The sequence below is a fragment of the Canis lupus genome, chromosome 6 (assembly GCF_003254725.2).
Source record: "Canis lupus dingo isolate Sandy chromosome 6, ASM325472v2, whole genome shotgun sequence".
Classification (NCBI taxonomy): domain Eukaryota; kingdom Metazoa; phylum Chordata; class Mammalia; order Carnivora; family Canidae; genus Canis; species Canis lupus.
In genome coordinates, this window is record NC_064248.1 from 13875865 (window position 1) to 13901195 (window position 25331).

Sequence of the window (25331 nt, forward strand, 5' to 3'; positions counted from 1 at the left end):
AATGGAAGAGGAAATCAGATTTTTAATATAGAAAAAACAGTAGCAAAAGTGAAATTCTTGAACAGAACATTACAAATGTATTTTAAGTGCTGCATTTCTATATATTTCCTTCAATGATTACAGTTCTATAGCAAAGAGGCAATTTGAGTCCGCAATAAGCAGACCAGGGACATGCAAGCCATTACCAGGTACCCTGGTTGTGGATAACCAATCCTTGCTCATCACTGTGGCATACAATGACAGACACTCAAAAGGGACAAGAACATTACGATTATCAAACAGTGCAAAGATGCATCATTCAAATAGTGAAAACGTATCAGGGCCAAGAGGCCAAAAACCACTCCACTACAGAGCACAAAAGAAACCTCTAAAATGTAAGCTGGCTTGCTTAGATCACACCAGCTGGTAAGTATAGATGGAATCACACTGTTGTGAATTAATATCCTAAATTCACTAGGTCTAAACCTCCAGATGCTCTTACAGATACTCAACTCCCTTAAAAGGGTCTTACACAAATATTTCTAGGTGCAGCAATCCTGACAGCTTGACAGACCCCTGTCAAGTGAGATCCATGCATCCCTATGAAAAGGGTGGGGGCATTCTCAGTTAGACTTCTTATACCCTGGGATCCCTGGGTGGCGCAGCGGTTTAGCGCCTGCCTTTGGCCCAGGGCGCGATCCTGGAGACCCGGGATCGAATCCCACGTCGGTCTCCCGGTGCATGGAGCCTGCTTCTCCCTCTGCCTATGTCTCTGCCTCTCTCTCTGTGTGTGACTATCATAGATAAAAAAAAAAATTTAAAAAAAAAGACTTCTTATACCTTGAAGCAGAACATTAAAATAGCCCAGTAAGGCAGCTCATCTAGTTTATAGACACCGTTATTTTTCTATTTTATACATACCACACGCTGCTTACCATTCCCCATGAGGCCCCACTGCCTCTGACTTTTTGTTATCCTAACAGTTTTTAGCGAACAATGGGGTTGCTGTATCACCACCCTCCCCATGCATTCTCCTCCCTATTGACTGGCCTCCCAGGGCCAGTCCCAGACAGGCCCACACCCTGAAGTGCCTCTGTGGCATCTCAGCCCTACATTGACTACTCTCTGCCAGTTGCCATCTGTATCCAAATCTCAGTTCTATCCCAGCTGAAATCCCAGTCACAAAAAGAATCATTCTGCCTAGTGACTTGAAAAATTTCAATGGCTGACATTAAATTCACTCTGGAGTATCATCAACAGAAATATTCCTTCTCTGTGAAGTTTTATAATAAACCACAACTGATAGTACCTAATGCAATGACAGAGATGACATGATAGGTCAGTAAAGTCATCAATAAGCTAAGAAATCTCAAAAAGTAAAATAGGTAATGTTATTTGATGACAGAAGAGGGAAAGAATACAATGGATTGGAAGATCAATCAAGGTAAATTAAAAGGTCAAGAAATATGTAATACCTTCTGTGTATTTTACTTGAAAAAGGAGAAACATATTAGGGGTTCATCTGATCTGATAAATTAATGAGCACAATAACAGCTATGATTTATTAAGCAAGACACTGTGCTAAATGCTTTACATACATTATCTCTTTTAATCCTTAGAAAAACCTTGTAAAAAGATGCTACCTTTTCATTTTATAAAGAAGCAACTGAAACACAGGTTACGTAACTTGCCCAAGGTCACATACCTCATAAATGGCAGAGCCAGCATTTTAACCCAGCCCTTCAACTCATGACACTATCACATTACAATGCCAGTACACCATAGCCAATGGCTTAAAAGCACATTTTCTACGTATTTAAAAATGAGATATCTACATGTGCTAATGTGAAATGATCTCTAAGATACAGTATTAAGTGAAAAAAAAGACAAGTGTGCTGAGGCCAGTCTCCAAGGTAATAGTATGCTACCTTTTGCATAAAGTCAAAGGGCTGGGAGAAAATATATACATGATTGCACATACAAAAAATATCATCGAAAAAATATTCAAACTGGGAACAGTGATGGCCTCAAGCAGAGAGGACCAGAGGACTGAGAATCAGGAAAGAAGAGCCTTTTCACTACATATACTTTGGCATTGTATGAGTTTTTAACCAACTCATGTAACTTTTCACAAGAAATAAGCACTACATAATAAAATACAATATAACTATTAAAAGCTAAAATCCTATAATGAAGGATGGCTTACACCTCTCCTTGCTTACCAAGACTAAATAAAAGACTTATGGACAACAAAGACACACCTCTTTCAGTCATGCACGCTTTCTAGGTGTTTTCACCTATGAAGAGTCCTATTGCTACTGCTCACATCCTAAACATAGACCAAACATGCTGCCAAACATGGAAAGGAGAACATGGGAGAAGAGAGTGCAGGTAAGAAACCTTAGTGAGACAGCAAAGGAACAAGGAAAGCCACTCAGAAATCTTCAGTAGACAGTCAGGAATGAACAGAGGCAAATGGACCCTGGCAGGCCCAGGGAACACAACTACAGATTAAGCTGAGCTATAGAAATGGGGAAGAAAAATGAAGTCACAGAACCACCTAAAAGCAAGATTAGGAAAAGGAGTTCCCACTCTCCAATTAGCCTCAAAAGTGGAAAGATGAAAACAAAGTCAAAACACAATTTCATTTATTGAAATTCGATGAATAATATGCCTGCTCGTAATCAACGTATGTTCCTTTGCTTGCCTTAGAGTACTTACTTTTAGAACTTCTATAATTTTATAGTTACATGGTTCAAAATTATTGGCAATGCTTATTATTAAATATCCCCATCCCCATCCTTTAAAAGATATGAGTACCATTTGCTCACAGAAAAGCAGCTGAGTGGCTTAAGAGGAGAATATACTGAGAAACAGACGAGGAAAAGCAGAACATCTGTACTTAAGGATAGGCAAGAATCAGAGCAGCTCTGGGGCTACAGAGATTCACAGAGCATCATGAAAACAATTGGAGAGATGACACAGAAGAGAAATGGCTAACAGAGGCCCCTGCTGTTTACCAGGACCATTGTCAGAAAATGATACATTTCTATAAGCCAGGTGCCACCCTAAATGTTGCCTGCCACACTACCGCATTCATACCTAACACTCTCTTAATTTATGATGTATCTAATATAAATGCATTAAGTTAATTTATGTAAAATATTTCAAATTAAAATTACTCCTAATCTTTATTTACAATTATATCCTTCAAGTTTTTTGTACATAATACCATAAAAACTTCAATTTATTGAAGTTTGATATTAGAGTTGTTATTGGGAGAATTTGACACCAGTGTCATAAAATAAAGATCAAGCAGCACTAACCAGATATCGATAGTACAAATGTGTTTATCCATCCATCTTTCAAAGTAGTTTTTGCTCTTCCAGGGAGTCTATCATTTAAGATACTGCATGTCTTTTCAAATAAATGAGCAAAATAAGACCCAAAACAATAATTTAAGTAAGTTCCCTCCAACAGAAAAACACACCAAAATCTCAGGTACCCAGTAATGGAATCTCAGCATGAACCATTAAACTACTTTAATACCATACTCCTCCTAAAATCCACTAATACTGCATTATGGTTAATAACTTTCATAATTTTTTTAAAGTTATAAATGCATACTGTTTGAAAATTAGAACATTCAGAAATTTTTCCCATAACACAGAGACACACTTTCCAGACAGGCTGGTCTGTTCATTCACACTTGCTGCATAGATTATAAAACAATTTTCTGTTTCTGACTTAATATTACATCCCCATTACTTTTTAAACCTATTATACTTTTAAGATTTTATATTATGTATTTCAAAAGCAATCTAAGCCCCATTATAGACAGAAAATAGAGAAAAGTAAAACAAAACTCCCATATTTCTACTCACCAAGAGACAGGCTGGTATTAATATTCATATCTCAATGTGCTGCCTCCCAGCCCCTTTCCTGTTTATGCACGTATAAATGCCCCCGTATTAGAGAAACTCCCCACCACATGTGCTCAGATCACATGCAGAGGGCAGCACAGTGCCAAGACTAAGAGCAGGAGCTCTGGGGTCAGCCAAATCTGTTCCAATCCCAGGTTCACTACTTATTAAGTGGTGACCTTAACCTATCTGCACCCCAATTTCTCCATCCACAGAATAGAGCTCTAACAAGGCCAGAAAGATACTACATAGAAAGGCGCTATTGCAGTACCCAGTGCAGGAGAAGCACTCAATAAAGACAAGCTATTACACTGTACAAATCATGCTATAATCTCATTTTTCACTTAGCGTATTCTGAACATCTTTCCATGTCAATTAGATCCACTTCTAAAACATACTTAATACCAACACAGTATAGGTAGTTTTTCCTCCTGTGCTGCATCAGTCACTAAAAAAGATGCCAGAAAAATTCAGATCCTCATCATTTTGGTCAGGGTCACCCACTGCTAACACATATAGACAGAGGATACCAACCAAGCCAACCTGTTCCCTGAAATGGTGGAATGAGAGTCAGAACAGGTCAGGACTTCCAATGTTTCCTCCCAAGCTAATTTGGGAGAAATTACAGAAAAAAATGAGGTCTGGCTGGGGTTTTGTTATTTTGGCTTGGTTTTGTATTTTTTTTTTCCCCAAACGTGCTTATTGTCAATAGTATCTATGATGAAATTCCATTGATTTACCCAAAAACAACTTTTGACTCAAAGAAATTGTGGTTTAAAAAAAAGAAAACTTAAGCTGCATCTGAAGCTAATTAAATACTAAATTATAAATTTTCACTCGCTACATCTCCAACACAGAAGCAACATCACAACTTATGTTTCTCATACCTTTGATTCCACAGAGAACAGCAGTGAGAGATACAAATGACCTCTTTCTACCTATCATATTGTGACACTAGATTTAAGTAATTTTTAAAGACTGGTGGTTTGTTGGTTAAAAACAACCAGCCAATAATATCAAGTTGCCACAAATCACAAATGTCTACATTCTCACCTCTATTAATTCTGATCCACTGAATTTCTTCCTATCTTAACAATGTTCCTCTATATGTATGCTCTTTTTCAAATGTTATTAAAAGTAGTTTATCCTTGTGCATTTAACCTAGCTCCCTGCTAAGTAAGATCCAAGTTCAATTTTTTTCACACATAAGACCACAATTCAGAATGTAAAGAAGGCCATTTTGGAATGTGCTGGCTAAACACAAACATCTTGATGTTTGGTCCTTCTACCTGGCAAAATACTGTCAAAATTCCTCACTCTGGTTGCTCGATTTCTTTCTATCTGAATCTCTGAATTCCCAAGTCCTAATGGGAACCCCCAGACTCTAACATGGCCTACTTGTATCCCTGTATCTTGCTGAAGCTCATCTCCCAGGCTCTAAACCGTTCCTACAGCTAAAGGGCTCTTCACCATCAATTATCCTGTATTTTGTCAGTGTGTCTCCACCTCAATAAGCAATAAGCTCCATGAAGGAAGGAATTGTGTTTTATCATTGTAGCTTTATTGCTTTACAGTGTCTTGTTCCCTCAAAGCCCTCAGTAAGCACTAAATGAACTCTGCTGCCCTCACCTTATACTAACCTGTCCACTCTACATCAGTAGAAACTGCTAATGCCCACTTTTCTCAAACCACAGGCATATAAAAGAGTAAATCTGAGAAACTGCTTCCTAACACTTCACATTTTGCTATTTTCATCTCACTCCTTCTTCTGGTTTCAATTCCTTTCTTCTTAAAGTACACCTTTTACTAGTTCCTCCAGCTAGTCTATGAGTGATCTTTGTCTTTATCTAGAAAGACTTTAACTTACTCCTTAATATTACTGTGTATGGACTCAAAAGGCCTGCCAGTCTGGACAACAGTTTTCCTGAGGTTGGTTCTATCTTGTTTCTAGTGTTTCATCTACAATATGTCTAAGTATAAATTTATTTTTATTTAGCCTGCTTGGGGTTCACTGTACTTCTTGGAACTCAGAACTTAGGCCCTGCATTTATTATGGAATTTTTTTAGTCATTATATCTTTAGATAGTGCCTCCCCCCATTTCCTCTTCCTGGAAGCTTGCGGAAGGCAGTAACAGACGTTCATATTAAAAGTTCATGAGTCTCGGGGATCCCTGGGTAGCTCAGTGGTTTAGCGCCTGCCTTTGGCCCAGGACACGATCCTGGAGTCCCGGAATCAAGTCCCGCATCGGGCTCCCAGCATGGAGCCTGCTTATTCCTCTGCCTGTTGTCTCTGCCTCTATCATAAATAAATAAATCTTAAAAAAAAAAAAAAAAAAAGTTCATGAGTCTCAACAACTCATTTTCCATCTTCTCACCCTTCAGTACTTTATTCCAAACAATTTCTTCAGACCTCCTTAAAAATCAGTAGTTTGGGATCACCTGGGTGGCTGAGTCGCTTAAGTCTGCCTTCAGGTCTAATCTCAGGGTCCTGGGATGGAGCCCCACGTCGGGCTCCCAAGTCAGCAGGGTGTCTGTCCGCTTCTCCCTTTCTATCCACTCGTGCTCTCTCAAATAAAATCTTTAAAAAAAAAAAATCAGTAATTTGCTCAATTATACTACTCAGCTGTTTTACCTGTCTACTGAATTTATTTTTAAAGACCATAATTTTCATTTCTCTAAGTTCTCTTTGGTCCTGTTCCAAATCTTCTAATCTGTGATGTTCTTTCATTATAGTCTTAATTATAGTCTTATCCCTTGTATCTCTAATAATCTTAACCAAGGAACTCTGTCTTATGTCCTGCAAGTACTTCTTGGAGTACCAATTCTCCAACTTAAAACACCTGTCCACTCTCCTTTATACTGATTCATCTCCTTCTGTAGCTGGCAATTTTTTACTGCAAGTTCACCTTTAGCATGAACTGTTTCTTCACTGAGAGTCCCAGGTTTTTCATTTGCTCTGCAGGACAGTTTCACACTTATTTCTAAGGACTCCACTGGTTTCCATAGTTCCGTACCATGTTTCATGCTAATGTCTCAGCTTAAGGATTAGTTTGCACTGTAAGAAATGTTAAATTTTAACCCACCCTCAATGTGATGTACAGCTTTGGGATTCAGAGGTTTCTCTTTTCACTTCTAATTACATACAATCCCAAGAAAGACACGTTTCTTTCCACTTTCTTGGACCAGGTTTTTCTAGTCTTCTTTTCACAGACGGACATCCTTCTAAGTTTTATGTAGGAAGACCTCAACCCTACCTTCCTTCTTCATGGAGACCTAAGGCCATGTCTCCTATTCCTTCATGACACCTTCAAGACCAAAGCCCTTGGAGGCTGCATCCAGATCTGAGACCAGAGCAGGCCTTGAGCTCCCTATTATAATGTGGGCTTTGAGTTCTCCTTTCACTTCTGGCACCTGGGATTTCCTGGTCTTTCAGACTCAGGAATCCTTTTGTTTGCCCTTAGGATATTTTGTCCACAGTTTCCATGTGTTAGTAGCAAGGTATGAGTAGAAATCTTCCATTCACCTCTGGTGGCAATGTTGCTAGAAGCCTGTAATAGTCACAGAGTATGAAACTAAAATGATCACTTCAGAAAATTGTGGTGATTACTTACCGTTTTGCCAGATGACAACAGCCAACTTTTTTTCAGCCTTGAGAACAGTTTCCAAATTGGAATAAATATTCCCAAGGCATTTTAAGATCATTTTGTCACTACACACTCCAAATGTCTTCAGTTTTTTTTTTTTGAGAATTTCAACAGATAATTTCAACAAAGAACACACCTGTAGATTCCATTTTCTCACTACCCATTCATTCTGTAATCAACTTCAATCTGCTTTACAGTCCTAGAACTCTAGTGAAATTATACTCAAAAAGATCAACATTTCCTGCCTAATCAAATCCAATGGTCTTTTCTTGCTCATCTTAGTCACCTACCCACAGCAATACTACTCCAATTTTGCCACCCCACTATCACCCCAGTCCAAATACTTACTCCAATATTACCACCATTCTCTAACTTACTCCCATCACTCCAATCTCTTCCTCCATCAATTTATAAAGTCATAACCAGGTTAAATCACTATGCTCCAGTCATGTCTACTGTTCACACTCCCCACTCTGCCCTACAGTGGCTCATTAATATCTAGTACTATACGAAAATAGGTGAATGAGGCACGATTCCTGTCCACAAAGGTATAAAGAATAAGACCACCACCTAGCATTGACCAGATGCATGCTATGTACTTGCTAAGGTGCTAAACACCTTACCTGAAACCATATCAAATGATCCTTACAGCAGCTCTATAAAGTAGATGCAATTACTATACTTACTTCAAGGATGAGAAAAAGTGGTAAAAGATGACTAAGCAGCCAACTTTGGAAGCACCACTAGCAAATGGCTGAGTAGGTTTTATTTTAAGCCAATATCATTCTCTTAAACAATAGGCTATAACTTCTCCACAAATATTTACAGCAAAAGCCCAGATCTCACCTCTGACAGAAAAGCATCTATTTAATACCTTCTTAACACCTGTTTGGATACCTCATAAATACCTCGCATTAACATATCAAGAACCACAATCAGGACCATACAGCCCAAACTGAAGTAGTCCAATCTCAGCAAATGATTGCACTAACCAACTAGTCATGCAATTCAGAAACCTCATCACCCATGACATATTCTCATTCACCTTCCATATCCAACCTATTACCTTACCAAGTCCTGTCGTTTTGGGTTTTTTGTTTTGGTTTGGTTTTTTGGGGTTTTTTTTGCCTCCTAAATCGGTCTCTACAACATCTACCTCTGTCTCTCTCCAACACTACCCAATATAGCCCAAGCAAACACGTTCTCCAACCTCAGCTGCTGAGATAGACTAACTTATGTATCATTCTGGTTTTTCCAAATCTACTCTCAGTTTTGCAACCAAAATGCTTTTTTTTCCTTTTTGAGATTATACTTTTAAAATATTAATTTAACCATTTCACAGATTTTAGACTCAGGACCAAAGTTATAAATCAATCTTTTATTTAAGATTCTGAAGCATTAGAAATGCAAAGATTGACGATAGCTGAATTTGAGTCCCAACAGTAAAGCCAATTTTCACTAACAGTCAAGAATGACACCAACACAGGAACAGAAAGAAGCAAATTGAGAGAGGATGACAGGACAATACCTGAGAGGTTTTGAACACTTGGCTCTAGTTATTCCTAAGGTGGAGCTGAATCCTAAATTTGCAAAGTTTCAGGGTATTCTTGTTACACTGTGATACCCTAGGATGTCTCCAATGAAATCCTTTTTTTTCTTAAGTAGTTCAGACTGAGTTTCTACCTTCTAGCCAAGAATCTTAGTTAAGAAAAAGGAAAGAAAAAAACCTTGAAAGAGCCATGAAGACAGACTTAGAAAAAGGGGACATGCCTACAAGGCAAAATAAAACAAATTCTACATAAAATAAAAATACCTTTGGCCAGAAAATATATAAATATGTTCAATGTTTGTAAACTCATGTATCTCATTTAAAAGGTGTTAAATAAAATACTGTAGGTTAAGAACCATGTTTTCTTTTATGTTCTGCAATTGTCACAGTTACTATAAAGCTAACTACTGAACAAAAACATTAGAAGTAAAAGCATAACTATACAGTAATATAAATCATAAAGTTGCATATTTGGAAATCTACTCCCTCCAGGAACAGTTTATACATGTGTTTGTGTAAAGGAATTGTCTTATTCTAGTAACATTTTACCACTATTCTATTTGCTGGTTGTTATTTGCATTGTCAGGTATAAACTCACCCTGCTCATGGCCAAATATTTTATGTATTACGTAAGTATACTGAAAAGTAGTGTAACCATGGAAGGAAAAAAAGTTAGCTGTGATAACTACAGATTATATCCTCTATAAACACTTTTTCTATTGCCATCTGGTGGTTCATGTATTAAATCAACACTGACACTCATTGTATAGAAGGGCTTTGGTCCACAAAATAAAAATTTCCTATCCTTTTTCCACCACATGTAACACCTAGGGAGAAGGCAAATAGAACCGACCTTTGCTTTGAAAATAGGCCCTCTTTGATGAGTAAACCACAGATATACAAAATAAATTAAAGATCACACTAAAAAACCCACAGAAACTGTACTTCTGGAGATGATCATTCTTATCTAAGTAGGTTATAAGCTATGAAACCCTTTCTTACCCGAAATCTAGCTTTTTCCTAACTAGTCTTCTATTTGGATTGCTAAAATTCCCTCCCCAATTACTCTTAGTAAAGGCAACTACTGGGGCACCTGGGTGGTTAAGCACCCATCTCTTGATTTTGGCTCAGGTCATAATCTCAGGGTCATGAGCTAGAGCCCCATGTAGGGCTCCTCACTGGATGAGGAGCCTCTGTTTAAGATTCTCCCTCTACTTCTTCCTCTGACCCTCCACCATCACCCATGTGCTCTATAAATAAATATGTATATACATATATACATACATAATGGCAACTCTTCTTGGCATAGCCAAGCCCTTGGTTACACCTCCCTATATTTTTTTTTTCTTGGAAAGATCGTTCATCTTTGTAAAATCAAGCTTACATATCTGACAGCTTCCAAACTTGCATGATAAGAAATCATGTCTAGAATACAGAGGAGAGTTCTGAAAGGGAAAAGTGGTAACAGAACAGTGCACCAAAGGTTAATTTTGTCCATGTAATATGTGCCCACAAGTCTAGTCTATTCTCTACAGCCCATATCTCCAAAGGTTGGCCTTATCAGTTAAAATATATATATATATATACTTAGCAAAGCCAAAAACAGTGCATGGGCTATAGTCTTATCCTATGTTCAACATACTAATCTCCAAAGATCAGCAAATTAAAAGATTTACTTGACTGACACATATTGTCAAGAAATTGGATTATTTGATAGCTGTTATCTTCAGTAGACACTGTATATCAATAGAGTGCCAGCTAAGGCTGTTAGAGTGAAAAATAGTTTTTATGTTAATTTGGAGACCCTTTTGATTTACTCAAGTCCCTAAGGAATGCAATTAACCAACATAACATTAGGTTGAGCACAGAAACATCAACAAACACCATCTACCAATCTCTTTAAATTACTGACGGTCACTGTCCTAGAAACATAAACATTCTCATATCCATCACTATTTCATATCTTTTTAAATTTCTCTCTGTATTAATTACCTCCAGTAGATTTCAATTGCTCTTGCCCTTTCTTCTTAAAGCCATTTAAATAAGTAAGCATTTCATATTTTTAAGGAAATTTATTTCTCCAAACTGCAGGCTTACACTGATAAATTATGGCACTAATTCATTTCACAGAACCTAAAGTTTTGAACATGAACCATTTTCAGGCTAGAGTAAATACATCATGTGCTAGACGGCAGAAATACTATATTGCATCTTAGTTGTCTTTGATACTATAAACACCCTGGAAAAAGTAAAATGAAGAGAATTAGGTTCTAAGAGCTAAGGCACATGGAGTTCCAGAATCCCCAGATAGCAGACACACTTACAAAGTCTGGTAAAGGGCAGAAAGGATATGACAACATACAGAAGATCAAAGAAGCAGAGCAGGGATGCCTGGGTGGCTCAGCGGTTGAGTGTCTGCCTTTTGCTTGGGGCCTGATCCCAGGGTCCCAGGATGGAGTTCCACATTGGGCTTCTTGTGAGGAGCCTGCTTCTCCCTCTGCCTATGTCTCTGCCTCTCTGTGTCTCTCTCATGAATAAATAAAGTCTTAAAAAAAATAAAAAATAAAAAGCAGAGAACCATTTTGAAGATCTAGTCTAACCCCCTCCTTTCACAGGTGAGAAAACAGACCCAAAAAGGCCAACAGACTTACTCATATTGCAAGTTAGAGTGAAATAAAAACCAGGTCTACTGACACTCAGCCCATCGCCTTTTCCACTCACCACATCCAGGTTTCCAGCAAAACTTTACAAAAATATTCTCATTCCCACAAAAGATTGTAGGGACAGGGGGAAAGCTAAAGCTTTAGAGATGCCTGTCAAGGGATCCCTGGGTGGCTCAGCGGTTTAGCACCTGCCTTTGACCCAGGGTGTGATCCTGGAGTCCCGGGATGGAGTCCCACATCGGGCTCCCTGCATGGAGCCTGCTTCTCCCTCTGCCTATGTCTCTACCTCTCTCTCTCTCTCTGTCTCTCATGAAAAAATAAAATCTTAAAAAAGAGAGAGAGAGAGAGAGAGATGCCTGTCAAGAGGCCAGACCACCTGAATACTAGAATAGCAAATCTAAGTAACTAAGGTTTCCTAAAGAAGTGCTCCCATAACATCATTTATTCATTCTTAAACTTGGATATAGCAAGAATAGTGTTAATACAATGAATCTCTAAGACTAACATATTTCTCCAAAACTGGTCTCAGATCCAGGATCAAGTGGCAAATAAGTATCTGTCCAACTCTTACAGACTTCTGCATTTCAGAGATTCACTGAAACCTTAAGACTAATTTCTATGTGCTAGTACAAAAGGATGGCAGAAGGTGCCATATTCTCTGTCCCAGTTGACCAAATATATTGGTCTATCAGGATCATGGGCACAAATGTTTATGCCCTTTTTATTAAAAGATCTACAAATATTTTTAAAGATGTAAAATTAAAAAAAAACATTTTATAACTAGGTTCTCAGATAACTATAATACAAAAAAACTATGCAAATGAAAATGCTGTTACATTAGGCAGAAATGTATCATCACTTAGTAAGAATATTTGACCAAATAAAATTTAAACATCTTCAATTTTTAAGAAATAATTCTACTTTAACTCCCCTTTATAATATACTTTTCAACCTGATTTTTATTCCCTACCCTCAGCTTTACTCACCTTGCATGGATTTGGACTTCAAGAGTCTACTCTTAAAACTATAGCTTTTAGAGATACCTGGCTGGCTCAGTTGGAAGAGCATGCAACTCTTGATCTTGAGGTTGTTAGTTCAAGCCCCATGCTGGGTATAAAGATTATTTAAGATTAAAAATCTTAAAAAAAAAAAAAAACTATAGCTTTTATTACTTGTAGAAATTTAAGCTGTGACCTAGTCAAAATCCAGTTTCTCTGTCTTCCTACTCACTCTGAGTCTGTTCCTTTCTGTGGAGTCAGTCAACCAACATAACTCGTCTCTGATCTAGGGGACACCAAGAAGAGGGCTCCAAGTCCGTATTTCAGAACAAAAAAAAAATGCAAGGATTCTGAAGAGTGGAAATAATATAAAGGCAACTGGTAGGTAGAATTTAACATCTTACTTGATTCCACTTAATTACGCATCTAACTGGTCAGAGTTCCACTTTGACCTCAATATTTATGGGCACAGGAAACTTCCTAGTAAGGTATAATCCCAGTATGTAGCTAAACTGAATCAGGGTAAGGTAAAAGGCGCGCTAACAGAAATTCTGTGCCTCACAAACCCCACCTCTTTATTTGCATATAAAGGACTTGAATGCAGCTAAAAGAATTTTCCAACTGTTCCTCAAAGAAATGGCTGGTACCCTCCCAGCGGTCAATTCTGGGGCGTTCAAATCTGCCAACAAACTGCCACAACCTATTCTCAGTTGGAATTTGAAAATTACAGTATGAAAAAAAAAATTCCTTTGTGAAGAAAAACTCCAAAATGGCAACAGTCATTTTACTATGGGAGAGAGGTGGGTATATGGAAGGGGTTATGCATATTTCCTCTTTTCTATCTTCTGAATTATCTAATGGGATTTAACAATGACAAGCATAAGTAAAGTAACCTGAAATTTGAGGTCCAGTAACAATATTCAGAAAACATCAACCACCATGTTTCCTTAGTATTGATCTGCTTGCTCTCCCTTCCCATAGAAAACTCCAGATTACATGGAAGGCACCACAGCCTAGAGGTTATGAACAGACTGTGGATCAAGCAGCTTGCTTCCCATTTTGGCTCCATCACTACTAGTCTCAGGACCTCAAGCCAACTAGTTAACATCTCAGTGCCTCAGTTTCCCCAAAGGTAAAATGAGTACAAAATGCTACCTACCTCTCAGGGGTTGTTGTGAAGAGTAAATGAGCCTACTTATAAAGCACTTAGTGCTTGGCACATAAGAAGGGCTCAATAAAGGTTAGCTACAGGTGGCTATACATAAGGCTGCATAGAGAGTGATAATTGCTTATTACTGGATTTACAAGACAGTTACCAACCAAGTGGCCAGTTGCCATCTGTTAAACATGCAGTGGTCTAATAAAATTTAATCAGTGAGTATCTGAGCATGCACTTAGTGTAGCACTCTGTATGAAGATTCTCCAGTGAAACAGGTAGTCTGGAACTCAAGTTCCAGATCAAACTCAAACAATGAAGTTGAGAGAGAAAGGGGGTCTAAAAAGAACAGGAGAAACCAAAAGCTTCTGAGGTAATGAAAGCATAAAGCCCCCAAAAGAAGCTAGATTTGCAGCAAACCCAATTAGCACAGTTTTGTGACTTCAGCAAATCAGGGACAGGGAAGCCTAATTAGTAGACTTTACCTAAGCCTGGGAATTGGCCTGAGAAAAGTAGTCCAGGTAAGCATCTAGACCACATGGAGTCAGACTAATGATGACACAGAACTGAGTGGAATTATGGAACTGGCCAACGCAAGGAGAAAACCGGAGCACAAGATCCAAGCATCACCTGTGGAGCTTTTTTAAATGCACAAATTCATGCTCCAGAGATTCTCCAGGTCAAAGACAGAGCCCAGATGATTGTATTTTTAAATATCACTGGTGATTCTGATGCATACCCCACACTAAAACAAAGTAGGAGCACAACAGTAGAATAAATAGAATAAGTGATTAAAAGCTGATTAGGTTAGAGAAAAACTTCAAAGTTTGAGATCATGAACATGGAACAAGTTTCAGTAAAAGGTTCAAAGTGTATAAAGGTCACTGGAATTTGCGGGGTACTAGGATACTACAGAACCACAAGGCCAGCAACAAGGTTAAAAGAGAATTTGCATCATGTAATCTCATTTAAGGGTGAGAGCAATGGGTCTCAATCTTGACTGCACATTAGGATAACCTGAGATTTTATTTTATTTTGTTAGATTTTATTTATTTGTTCATGACACCCCTGGCCGAGGGCGGCACTAAACCGCTGGACCACCTGGGCTGCCCAGGATCACCTGAGTTTTTAAATCTGATGCCCAGGTCAAATCTCAAACTGTAGGAAAGAGATCCAGGCTCCAGTATGGTTTAAAGCTCCCGTGACTCCCCAAATTGGAGAAACATGGAGCTAGAAAGGTTCCAGGAAAACACCAGGTGACCAGAATGAGGAAAAACATAAGGCAATCTAGCGCAGTGCTCTCCAACCCCGTGTTTATCAAAATCACTTGGAAAGCAAGCTATGGTTCTACAGGATCACCAAATTCCCCAGGTAATTCTGATACATACCAAAGTTCGAGAACCATCACTCTAAACAACTGGAGATGACTCCAAAGGAGAAACTGAGAACTATGAACCCCAGGGCAATAACCGAGAAGGGCATTTCTACCTCATTCAGCCTGATGAATATAAACTTTTAACACACGAAGCTATAATGAACACAGGAGTCTATATACTAGACGTTACCAGAATCAATAAGCCTATCAAAGGTCTAGCAGTAAAACTAAGGCATCAGAGACTAAACATATGATACTTATGACCCAGCCATCCTTCACCTCAGAAGACATCCTTCTAAAACACTCAGGTCTGGGACTCCTGGCTGGTTCAGCCCGTGGAGCAGACAACTCTTGACCTCAGAGTCAGGAGTTCAAGCCCCATATTGGGTGTGGAGCCTACTTAAACTCACTCAGGTCTGGATCCTTGGTGGACAATATAAAGAAGGCATGCATTGCCACCTACCTTTCAGAATTAAAGACTTAAATCTTTAGGAATCTAGAAGTGTTATAAGCACACCAATCAGCAGAGTATAACTCCAAAATTCTCATAACCGTACAGAAAGAAACCTCAAGACATTATAGTTATATTTGGCAGATCTGAACCTGGTATTTCACATAACAGCCAATTATGCAACTACATGTAAGTTTTACTAGTCAGTGTTGCACTTTTCTCCCAAACTATCAAGAGCAAGCCTAACCACATGAAACACCATTAGAAAAAAAACAGAGAAATTAGGAAATGCTTTACCTAGTTACACAGTAATATGGTCCTTATGACCAGTTCCAGCTTCCTGTTAAGTATTCCATTTAGAATGTTACATTTTATCTGATAAGATTCAAGAAAATATATTCCCTTGCATATGACCAACTCATCATCCCATCAGAAATCTCTATAGCAGCACCAGAATTTTCATTTTCAAGATACATGAGCTTTTGTCAAATGGTGACATCTCCCCAGTAATATGAATTTTCAATATGATATAAAAAATGATGGATATATTACACATTTCACAGAGCACAGAGAACAGAAGCCTGTCAATGAATTTAAAATTTGTGACAACCCATTTGAAATTTTACACTAAAAGACCTGTACACTTTCATAAACCATATAAATGTAAAACAGGTACCAATGTTTTCCCTTGCAACAAGGAATAAAATATTCCTAACAAAGTTTAACTGTCGCCTTAGTGCATTTTAATTATGTATTTTCATTAGCATTACAGCTGTAAAAATGGGACACATTTTTCAGTCTTAAGAGTGCAACTGATGACTTGAAATTCTTGTACTATACTTCAAACCCCCAAATTTCCCCACCACAATCATTTGAACTTGTGCACAAATCTTCAAATAAATGTACAGGGCTTACTGCAAAGTGCAAGTCACTGTTTAAAAAAAGGGGGGAAAAAAGGAAAACAGTAATAAACACCATTTCTATTTTAAAAGTCAGCCCTAAGTGATGTAGATTTCTTCATCCTAACCTGGCTGGCTTCTCTAGCAATCTACAGATCCCATTTTACAAAATGACTTAATAAACGCTTTTCTACCCAAGTCAGTTATTAGGCAAAAAGCGCGCGCGCGGGCGCACACACACACACACACAGAGACACGAGTGAAATGAAAATTTTCCTAGCTATGGAGTTTACCAGAAACATGGCAATTTGTTTTCACGCGGCAACACACGAAAGCTGGTGCCAGGAGAGCCCCGGGGAGGGGTCGGGGAGGCCGACGATTTAGATACCCTGAGGTCAGCATCCACAGGAGAACCGTGCGTGAGTTGCTCCACCAGCCGGGGACGGTTGTGAGTTCACGCCTCGTAGACCTGAGTGCATCCCAACTGTTACACGTCCCTCCGGTGGACACCGCGCACAGCTAATTTAAGTTTAGGGCGCTGGTGGCCGGCACTGCGAGCTCCTACCCGGGGCGGCGGCGTTCCGCGGACGCCGCTAAGGGACACCGAGGCCACCAGCAGCAGGGGTACGCGCCCCCCCCCCGCGCGTTACACACCTCCCGGGAAGGACGCGCCTAGGGACCCGCGGTTCGGCCCTCGCCTCCCAGCGTTACCCTCTACAGAAGAGCCAACCTGGGCGGAAACGGAGGTTCACGGCCAGAGGGTCTCTAACAGCACCTGGACTGAGGGGCAAGCTCCCCCGGCGGCCGGTCCTCGGCGCCGCGGGCTGCGCTGCCCCTTGGAGGCCCCCCTGCGCCCTCGCCGGGAGCCCAGGAGGGGGACAAAGCGGCGGGCACTCGAAGTTTTGCTCCCGGCTGTCTACAACACACACACCCGCCCCCTCCTCAGCCTCCCCCCCTCAGCCTGTCCTCCTCAGGCCCCCTCCTCGGCCTCCCCTCCTCATCCCCTCCTGTCTTCTTCAGCCTCTCCTCCTCAGCCTCCCCCCCTCAGTCCCCCTCCTCAGCCTCTCCTCAGCCTCCCCCCTCCACCTGTCCTCCTCAGCCTCCCCTCCTCAGCCATCCCCGTCAGTCTGTCCTCCTCAGCCTCCCCCCCAGTCCCCCTCCTCAGCCTCCCCCTCCACCTGTCCTCCTCAGCCTCCCCCCCTCAGTCCCCCTTCCTCAGCCTCCCCCCCCAGTCCCCCTTCCTCAGCCTGTCCTCAGCCTCTCCTCAGCCTCCCCCCCTCAGCCATCCCCCTCAGTCTGTCCTCCTCAGCCTCCCCCCCTCGGTCCCCCTCCTCAGCCTCCCCCTCCACCTGTCCTCCTCAGCCTCCCCCCCTCAGTCCCCCTTCCTCAGCCTCCCCCCCTCGGTCCCCCTCCTCAGCCTCCCCCCTCCACCTGTCCTCCTCAGCCTCCCCTCCTCATCCTGTCCTCAGCCTCCCCTCCTCAGCCTCCCCCCTCAGCCTCCCGCCGCGACCGTGCGGGGTCGGGACCCGGGCAGGACCCGACGCGCGCCGCGCCCCAGAGGTCCCGCGGAGACGCCGGCCGGCTGGCTGCGCGCCCGCGGGGGACGCCGGGCTCCGACGAGCGGCGGGGGCCCCGCTGCTCCGCTCCCGCCGGCGCCCGACCCCGCAGGGCGCGTCTGCCGGCCCCTGCGTCAAGCCAGCCTCCCGCCCCGCGGCCCCGACGGCTCGGGCTCGCCCCGGCCCCGCGCCCGGACCCCGCGCCCCGACCCCGCGCCTACCTTGAGCCAGCGCCCGGAGCAAGTGCAGCTGCAGCGCCAGGAGCGCCCACCATCCGCGCCGCCGGCCCGCGCTCAACTTTGTCGCCGGCCGCCCGCCGCGCTCCCCCGCGTCCCGGCCGGGGCTCTCGGGCGCCGCGCGGGCTCCCCGGGGCCGCCGCCGCCGCCGCTGCTCGGGGCCGGGCGAGGACCCCCGCGGCCGCCCCGGGCCCGCCGCGCCGCCGCCGCCGCCGCCGCCGCCGCCGCCGCCGCCGCCGCCGCCCCGGGCCATGCTGAGGAGGAGCCGCCGCCGCCGCCGCCGCCCGCGCCCGGCCTCGGGCCCCGCGAGCGGGACGGGCGGGCGGTGGCCGCCGGCCGAGCGGCAAGGTGCGGGGGCCGCGGGCGGCGGAGGGGCGCGGCGAAGTTGTCAGCGGGAGAAATTCCCGTCACGCTGCCCCCAGCGCCCCCGCCGCTGGGGCACCCCTGCCGCCGAGTCTCCGGGAGGGTCCGGCGGGCGCTGAGGAGGAGACGCCGCCGCCGCCGCCCCCGCCCGGCGCTGAGGAGAAAGTGCGCCCGCCCGCGCGCCGGCGCTCGCCCTCCGCCGCCGCCGCGCCCCATTCACAGCCCGGCCGCACGCGCCGCCCGCCCGCGCCCGCCGCCGCCGCTGATTGGCCGCGGGGAGGCGGCTCGCGGGCCTCGCGCCCCGCCCCCACGCCCTCGCCTGTTTTCAAACTCGCCGCGCCCGCCCGCCTGGAATTTCGCGCCGGGCCGCCGGCTCGCCTCTGCGGCTTCCCGCGCCGGCTGCGCCCCCTAGGGACGCGCGGCGCGCACTGCAGGCCGGCGCGGTCCCGGCACGCGCTGGGCGCACGGCTCGGGCGGGGGCTGCGCGGGCTGCGGGGGCGGGGGCGGGGGCGGGGGCGGCCTCGCCCTGCGCCGGGCGTGCGGGGCGCAGGTGGGCTGGCGGCGCCGTGCGGCGGGCGGGAGCAGGTGGGCGCGCCCCTCCCGGCGCCCCTTCCCCGGGGTCCGCCCGCCCGCCCGGGCGGGGGCAGTGGGGGCTCGGGTGGTTACGCGCCAAGTTACTGTGGCTGCAGACGGGAAACACGCGCGGCCCGGGGTTCAGCTCTTAGCCACAAAAGGCACCGCGGGGTGTAGACCCGCCGCCTGTTGCCAGCAGTGGACGCCGGCTTCCGAGAGGCGTCCAAGGTCATGCGTGGCCTGCGGGGCCCACAGCGCCGGCCGCTCCCCGCACAGGGCAGGCAGGGTCGTGTCTGGGAAGGAAGGGCCTCCTGGGGGAGGGAAACTCTTAGGGGAAGGGGCCCTTATGGGGAGGGTCTTCTAGCTGGAAGGGCCCCCTACGGAGAACTTCTCCAAGCGGGGAAGAACCTAGGGTCCCCTAGGGAGAAGGATCCCTTGGGAGCAAGGGTGTCCCTGCGCCAGGCCTGGGGAGCCCGCGAAAGGGGCATGTAGGGCGGGGCGCCCCAGCTCAGCTGCATGTGGTAAGCATTAGCAGAGTTTATGGGGTGAGCTAAGAGCTCTGGAGGCTCGGAGGCCAGTATTTTTGTGGGAGGAGGCCTGGAAGGTGACACACACACACAGTCTGATGCTGTTGGCAGTCGGCCTGGAGGAGCCCCGGGGCATGTGATGATTGAGATCTTGTAAGTGGTGATGGCAGCGGGACAGGGCGTGCGCGCCCCGCTCCAAGCTGGATCCCCAAGAAGCTCTGGGCGTAGGTTTGCTGCGTTTGCTCCGTGTACTGCCTCATGCGAGGTTAGGGCAGAGCGGGGGCTGTCTTCCAGGTTCCTGCTCGGGAGCTAGGTCCTGCTGCCGGAGCACCTACTGTGTGCGCTGTCCACCCTCATTAAGTCTCAAGAATGAGCATGTGAAGGAAAGATGGCGAAACTGAGGCCCAAGGGCAGTAGTAGCCAAATGGTAGAGGTGGCCTCTGACCTAGATCCGTTCCCAGGGTTCTGCCTCCTTCCCACGCCATGCACGGAGGGCCAGAAGAGGGAGAAGCAACCCAAAGGTGGCTGTTCTTAGGGATCCCTGGGTGGCTCGGCGGTTTAGCGTCTGCCTTTGGCCCCGGGTGTGATCCTGGAGTCCCGGGATCGAGTCCCACGTTGGGCTCCCTGCGTGGAGCCTGCTTCTCTCTCTCTGCCTCTCTGCCTGTGTCTCTGCCTCTCTCTGTGTGTCTCTCATGAATAAATAAATAAAATCTTAAAAAGAGAGAGAGAGAGAGAAAGGTGGCTGTTCTTGAGAACATAGGGAAGCACCTGCCTGACAGAGCACAGAGGCGCCCTTTGGGCAGGTGCATGAGACTGGGAGGGGGCGTGTCTATGTTTATTTTCCATTGCAACAGCCCTGGGTCTTTTCTAAACCCCTGGGCTATATGAGAGCCTAGGGGAGAAATAATACCTACTGTGCACTGAGCACTTACTGTGGGCCAGCCCTGAGCAGGAACATCATGACACTAATCACCACCACTACCCCGTCCCTGTGTGAGAGTTGCTGTCACTAGTACAGCTGGGGACACAATGGCTAAAAGAGGTGAAGCTGCTTTGCTGGGAGATTGGGAAAAGGGGTAAAAGTGGAGCTGAGGGCTTTGAGGTCCTAGTCTCCCTAGTTGTGAAATCTGGGCAAATTGCTGACTCTAAATTCCCATAAAAAGTTAGAAATAATTCCCATCTCACAGGGTTGCCACAAGGGAATGAGATAATTCACACTCACTAAATGGTAGTTTCCTGTTCCTCATACCAACTTGGCAGTGCTGTCCCAAACTACCCTTGCTCTGCACACCAGTTAAGTCCAATCCATATTTAACCTTTTCCTTTCAAATAGAAATATATGCCCATTATTTTCCTTGCAAATAGTGAGCCACGCCCATATGCCCTTACAGCAGAGGCATGAATGTGGCACTGGCAACTTCTTGACTTCAGAACACTTAAAAAAATGTCCAGAGCTTCTTTTACTACAATTTATTTTGCAATTCAGAGAAGGTTTTGTGGAAATTTTTTTGGAAATTGGAAAACCTAAGCCAGTATACAATAGGTTGTAAGAGGAGTATTGGTATCACTGCTACCCCCAAAGGTCCTCCAATTGTTTATTCCAGTATCATCCTGGGTCAGTGGGGCTCTAACTTCGCCTCATCTCACAGTTACAGGGACTAAGCTAGGGCAGTTTATCATACAGCAAGTAACCATGTTAAAGCCAGAGTAGGAATCAAGCCCTCCTGAGTACTTAATTCTAAGATTTTTTCCCCCCACCAAACAATGTTGCCTTTTACATGCCTCATTAGACAAGGGTCTTAGGGGTGTGTAAATAGGATGCAGCTATTCATTATAAAAAAATAATAATAATGCAGAGAAGCCCCTTTATAATCCTGAGAAGAGGACTAGCCAGCAAAGAGCTGGAATATTTCTACCTAAAACAGCCAAGTAATCTCTCCATTTAATTTTATCCAGCCCAAAAAGTTCTCAGGGAGAGAACACTTCATCCTTATATACTTACCTTTAAAAATCTATAGCCACAAATATAAAAAAATAAAGAAAATTAAAATCTTTAGCCATATATTCTAAAAGACCATAAGATGGAGGGATTTTACTGACTTAAGATTTTACCCAGAACTGACTGACTTTTCTTTTAAAAATGAGCTGTGGCTATCTCCTACTTTCCAGAGCAAAAGTTAGGATTTCCCCTGCTTAATTAAAAAGAGAGAGAGAGTTTTCAAATGATCATTTCAGTGGAGTTAGAACTGCCAGTGAGGCCACTTCCCCATTGTCATAACCTAAAGCTACGCTACTCCAGGTGTGGTTTACCGGCCAACAGCCTCACCTCAGAACTGATTCAAAACATAGCATCTCAGGCCCCTGCAGAAGCTACTGAATCTGACTCTACATTTTAGTAAGGTCTCAAAGTCATTTATATATTTTTTTAAAAAAGTGATTTGTATATAAATTAAAGCTTGAGAATCACTCCATATCTCCTGAGTATTGAATAAACATGAATACAGCTCTCTTTTCTGTTCTCTTCCTGTCTTCATTTTCCTTTTGCTTCATTCTGTCCTTTTTTCTCATCCTTTGCTCTTAATAAGTCATGAGATAAAGAAACTTTTTAAACTGATAGAATTATGATTTTTTTGTTTTAAAAGGAAATATGCAACTTCAGAGAACACCAACAGACTCTACTGTATACAAATTAAAAACTAAGAACATCTGTATGGCACTGGGGAAAAATGTTGAGAAAGTATTAATCTCTCTACATATAAATAGCTTCTGTAAGTCAACAAGAAAAATAGATAGAATAGAATAATCCCTGTAGAAAAAGGGGCAAAGAACTGAACAGGCAAGTCAGGGAGAAATACAAAGGGAAAAAAAAATGTGTTTGAAAAATACCCAAAGAAATTGATCCAAGAAATGCAAATTTAAAGTAACAGGGCTTATAAAAAATGTTAAAGCACTGAGAAGTGTTACTGAGGGTATATGGAAATGGACACTGATACTATTGGTGGAAATATAAATTGACAACCTTTCTGGAGGGAAACCTGCAACTCGTAGCTAAATCTTTTTTTTTTTTTTCGTAGCTAAATCTTAAATACAAATTGCCTTTGGTCTAGCCATTCCACCTCACAAACACAGAGATATATGTCCAAGTTTGTCCATTGCAGGATTGCTAATAATAGCAAAAAATAGGAAGCATCTAGGAAGGTTAAGTACAATATGGTACATCCACACAATAAAACTTCATATGACTGTTAATGAAGTAGAGTTAGAAGCCTTGATGCAGAAATGTTCACTATATTCAGTTTTTTTCTTTTAAAGTTAGAAAAGTATATATAGAATACACCCATTTATGTTTATTTTTTTCTGTAAGGATGCAAGCCAAACTTTAATAAAATGTCCTTCAGGGGACATGGAATTGTATGCTCTTCTGTACTTCCTAAATTTTCAAATGTGAATTGTATTTTTTGATAAAAAAAAATAAACTAATGGAGTTAGTTTAAGCAAATGGTGATAAGCCTAAGTCCTTTCTAACCTACAACTCATTAAGAAGTATCCCTTATGGGTTCTCAGTGGTTCTTCTGAGAAAAATATTCCCCAGTCCTATTAGAGGACAAGTTGCAGCATGAACTTGTCCGCAAGGAGATGGTGTGCCCTTCCACGTGCAAATCAAGGCAATGGTCGTGGGAATTCCTGGCAACTGGTTTCCACAGTCTTCTAATGGTAGGTCTACCCTCTCTTCATGCCTCAGTAACTCATTCTAACTCTTTGCCAGCTGCTAATCCCATCCTACTGTCACCTTTGTTCCGTAGCCTGGCAACCCATTAAGGAGCTACCAGGTGCTGCTTTTGATCCCTAATAGGGTGTGGGCTTTGATTACCCTAGAGCCCATTCAGCTTTCTGAGAACTTGTTGAGAAGCCAAACTCTTGTGATATGTTCTTATTAAGGAAACTAGGAAGAGAGGTACCAGAAATATACCAAGTCTCCAAAAGGTTCTACTAGCCTTCTCTAAAAATAGCTATAATTCTGACTGCCTTCAAATGTATAAAGCAGAAATTCTTCCAAGTGTGGACTCAGACCAGCATCAGCAGCATCACCTGGTTAGAAGTGCAAATTCTGGGGTACCACCCCCAACTACAGAAGCAGAAACTCCAATCCAGAATCTCTGGGGGTGGAGCCAGCAAGCTGGTTTAACAAGCCCACCAGGTGACTCTGATGCTTGCTGAGAATGTTTGAGAACAATTGGTGGAAAGTAATTCCTTCCCTTCTTAAGTTTCAACAAGTATTTATTAGTTTCCTGACTTGTGCCAGCCCCAGGGCTAGCTAAGCAAGAGGGAAATAAACAATTACAGTAATCCTATGATAAGCAAAAGCACTTAAGGGAACATCTGAGAAGAATCTCACAGCCATGGGGAATCAGGGAAAGTTTTCTTGGGAAGTAAAGTCTAAATAGAAGCCTGAAAGGATAAGTAGGAGTTGAATCAACAGCCTGAAAAAGAAAGCAGGATGTTCCAAGCAGAGGGAACGCCATGTGCAGAAGCTCAGTTTGTGAATTTGAGCATGAGAACGATGAAGCCCTCCTGAAACTTTTTAAACAGGGGAGTTTCATAATCAGTTATGATTTAGCCACATCATTCAGGCCATGGACTGGGTTAGGGTTAGGGAATCAGAAACCAGGAGGCCTGAGAGGAGACCATTGTGCCATTTAAATAGGAAATGACAGGGACCTTTGGAAGGGAGAGAAGAGGCAGATTGAGGAGTTATTTAGGAGGTGGGATCCATAGATAAGATAGGTTGGTATGGAGGATGATGACACATGTTTTCCAGCTCAGGCAGCCAGAAAAAAATGACCATTTGGTTTCTCAAGAGAGTGAATGCAAATAGAGGGACAGAATGGGAGGGGTTGGGGTGAATGCGAGAGACACCTGATCTGGTTTTGAATCTGTTAAATATGAGATGTCTGTGGGGTGTCCACACACAGATATGATCATTGGACAAGAGGATATTAGGGGGTAAAGCCAACAAGGAGGGAACAGAGACAGGCAGCAAGGTGGAAGAAGGTGGCGCCCCCATGATGGGAAGAAAGGTGACTTCGAGGAATCTACAAAGGCAAATATGGCAGGAACGTTAAGAAGCTAAGGACTGAAAAGTGAGTCCTGGATTTAGTGATTAGAATGCCCTCCCAGGCCTGTGATGGCAGTTTTGGTTGGAGCCTGAAATGACCCCAGGTAGGAGAGAAGCAAGAGAGGCAGGTGACATTTTTAAGAAGTTTGAGTGAGTGTAGACAATGGTGAGATTTGGGCTTGAGGCAATTCTCTTTTCTGTAGAAAGGGAGACCTGAGAGGAAGGGTCCGGAATCAATAGCTCAGGATCCTAAAGACCCCCAAGAGAAGTCGTGGCCCTTGGACAGGGGATGGCTCTCCAGTCCTCTGCAAAGAGAGGTCAGG

General features: G+C 43.7%; 1 protein-coding gene across 5 annotated transcripts in view; it reads right to left on the minus strand.

Moving 5' to 3' along the window:
- The window catches only part of SDK1 (sidekick cell adhesion molecule 1), a 911663-nt gene extending 894579 nt beyond the window's left edge, over positions 1-17084 (minus strand). For 3 of the 5 annotated variants that reach the window (XM_035717437.2, XM_049111182.1, XM_049111184.1), the window contains exon 1: positions 16931-17054. In XM_035717437.2, the coding sequence (XP_035573330.2) occupies positions 16931-17039 (109 nt within the window). In that variant the 5' untranslated portion in view covers positions 17040-17054. Of the gene's footprint in view, positions 1-16930 lie in introns of all 5 variants that reach the window. The other 2 variants (XM_049111183.1, XM_049111186.1) reach the window with 2 other exon arrangements.
- Positions 17085-25331: the final 8247 nt, after the last annotated feature.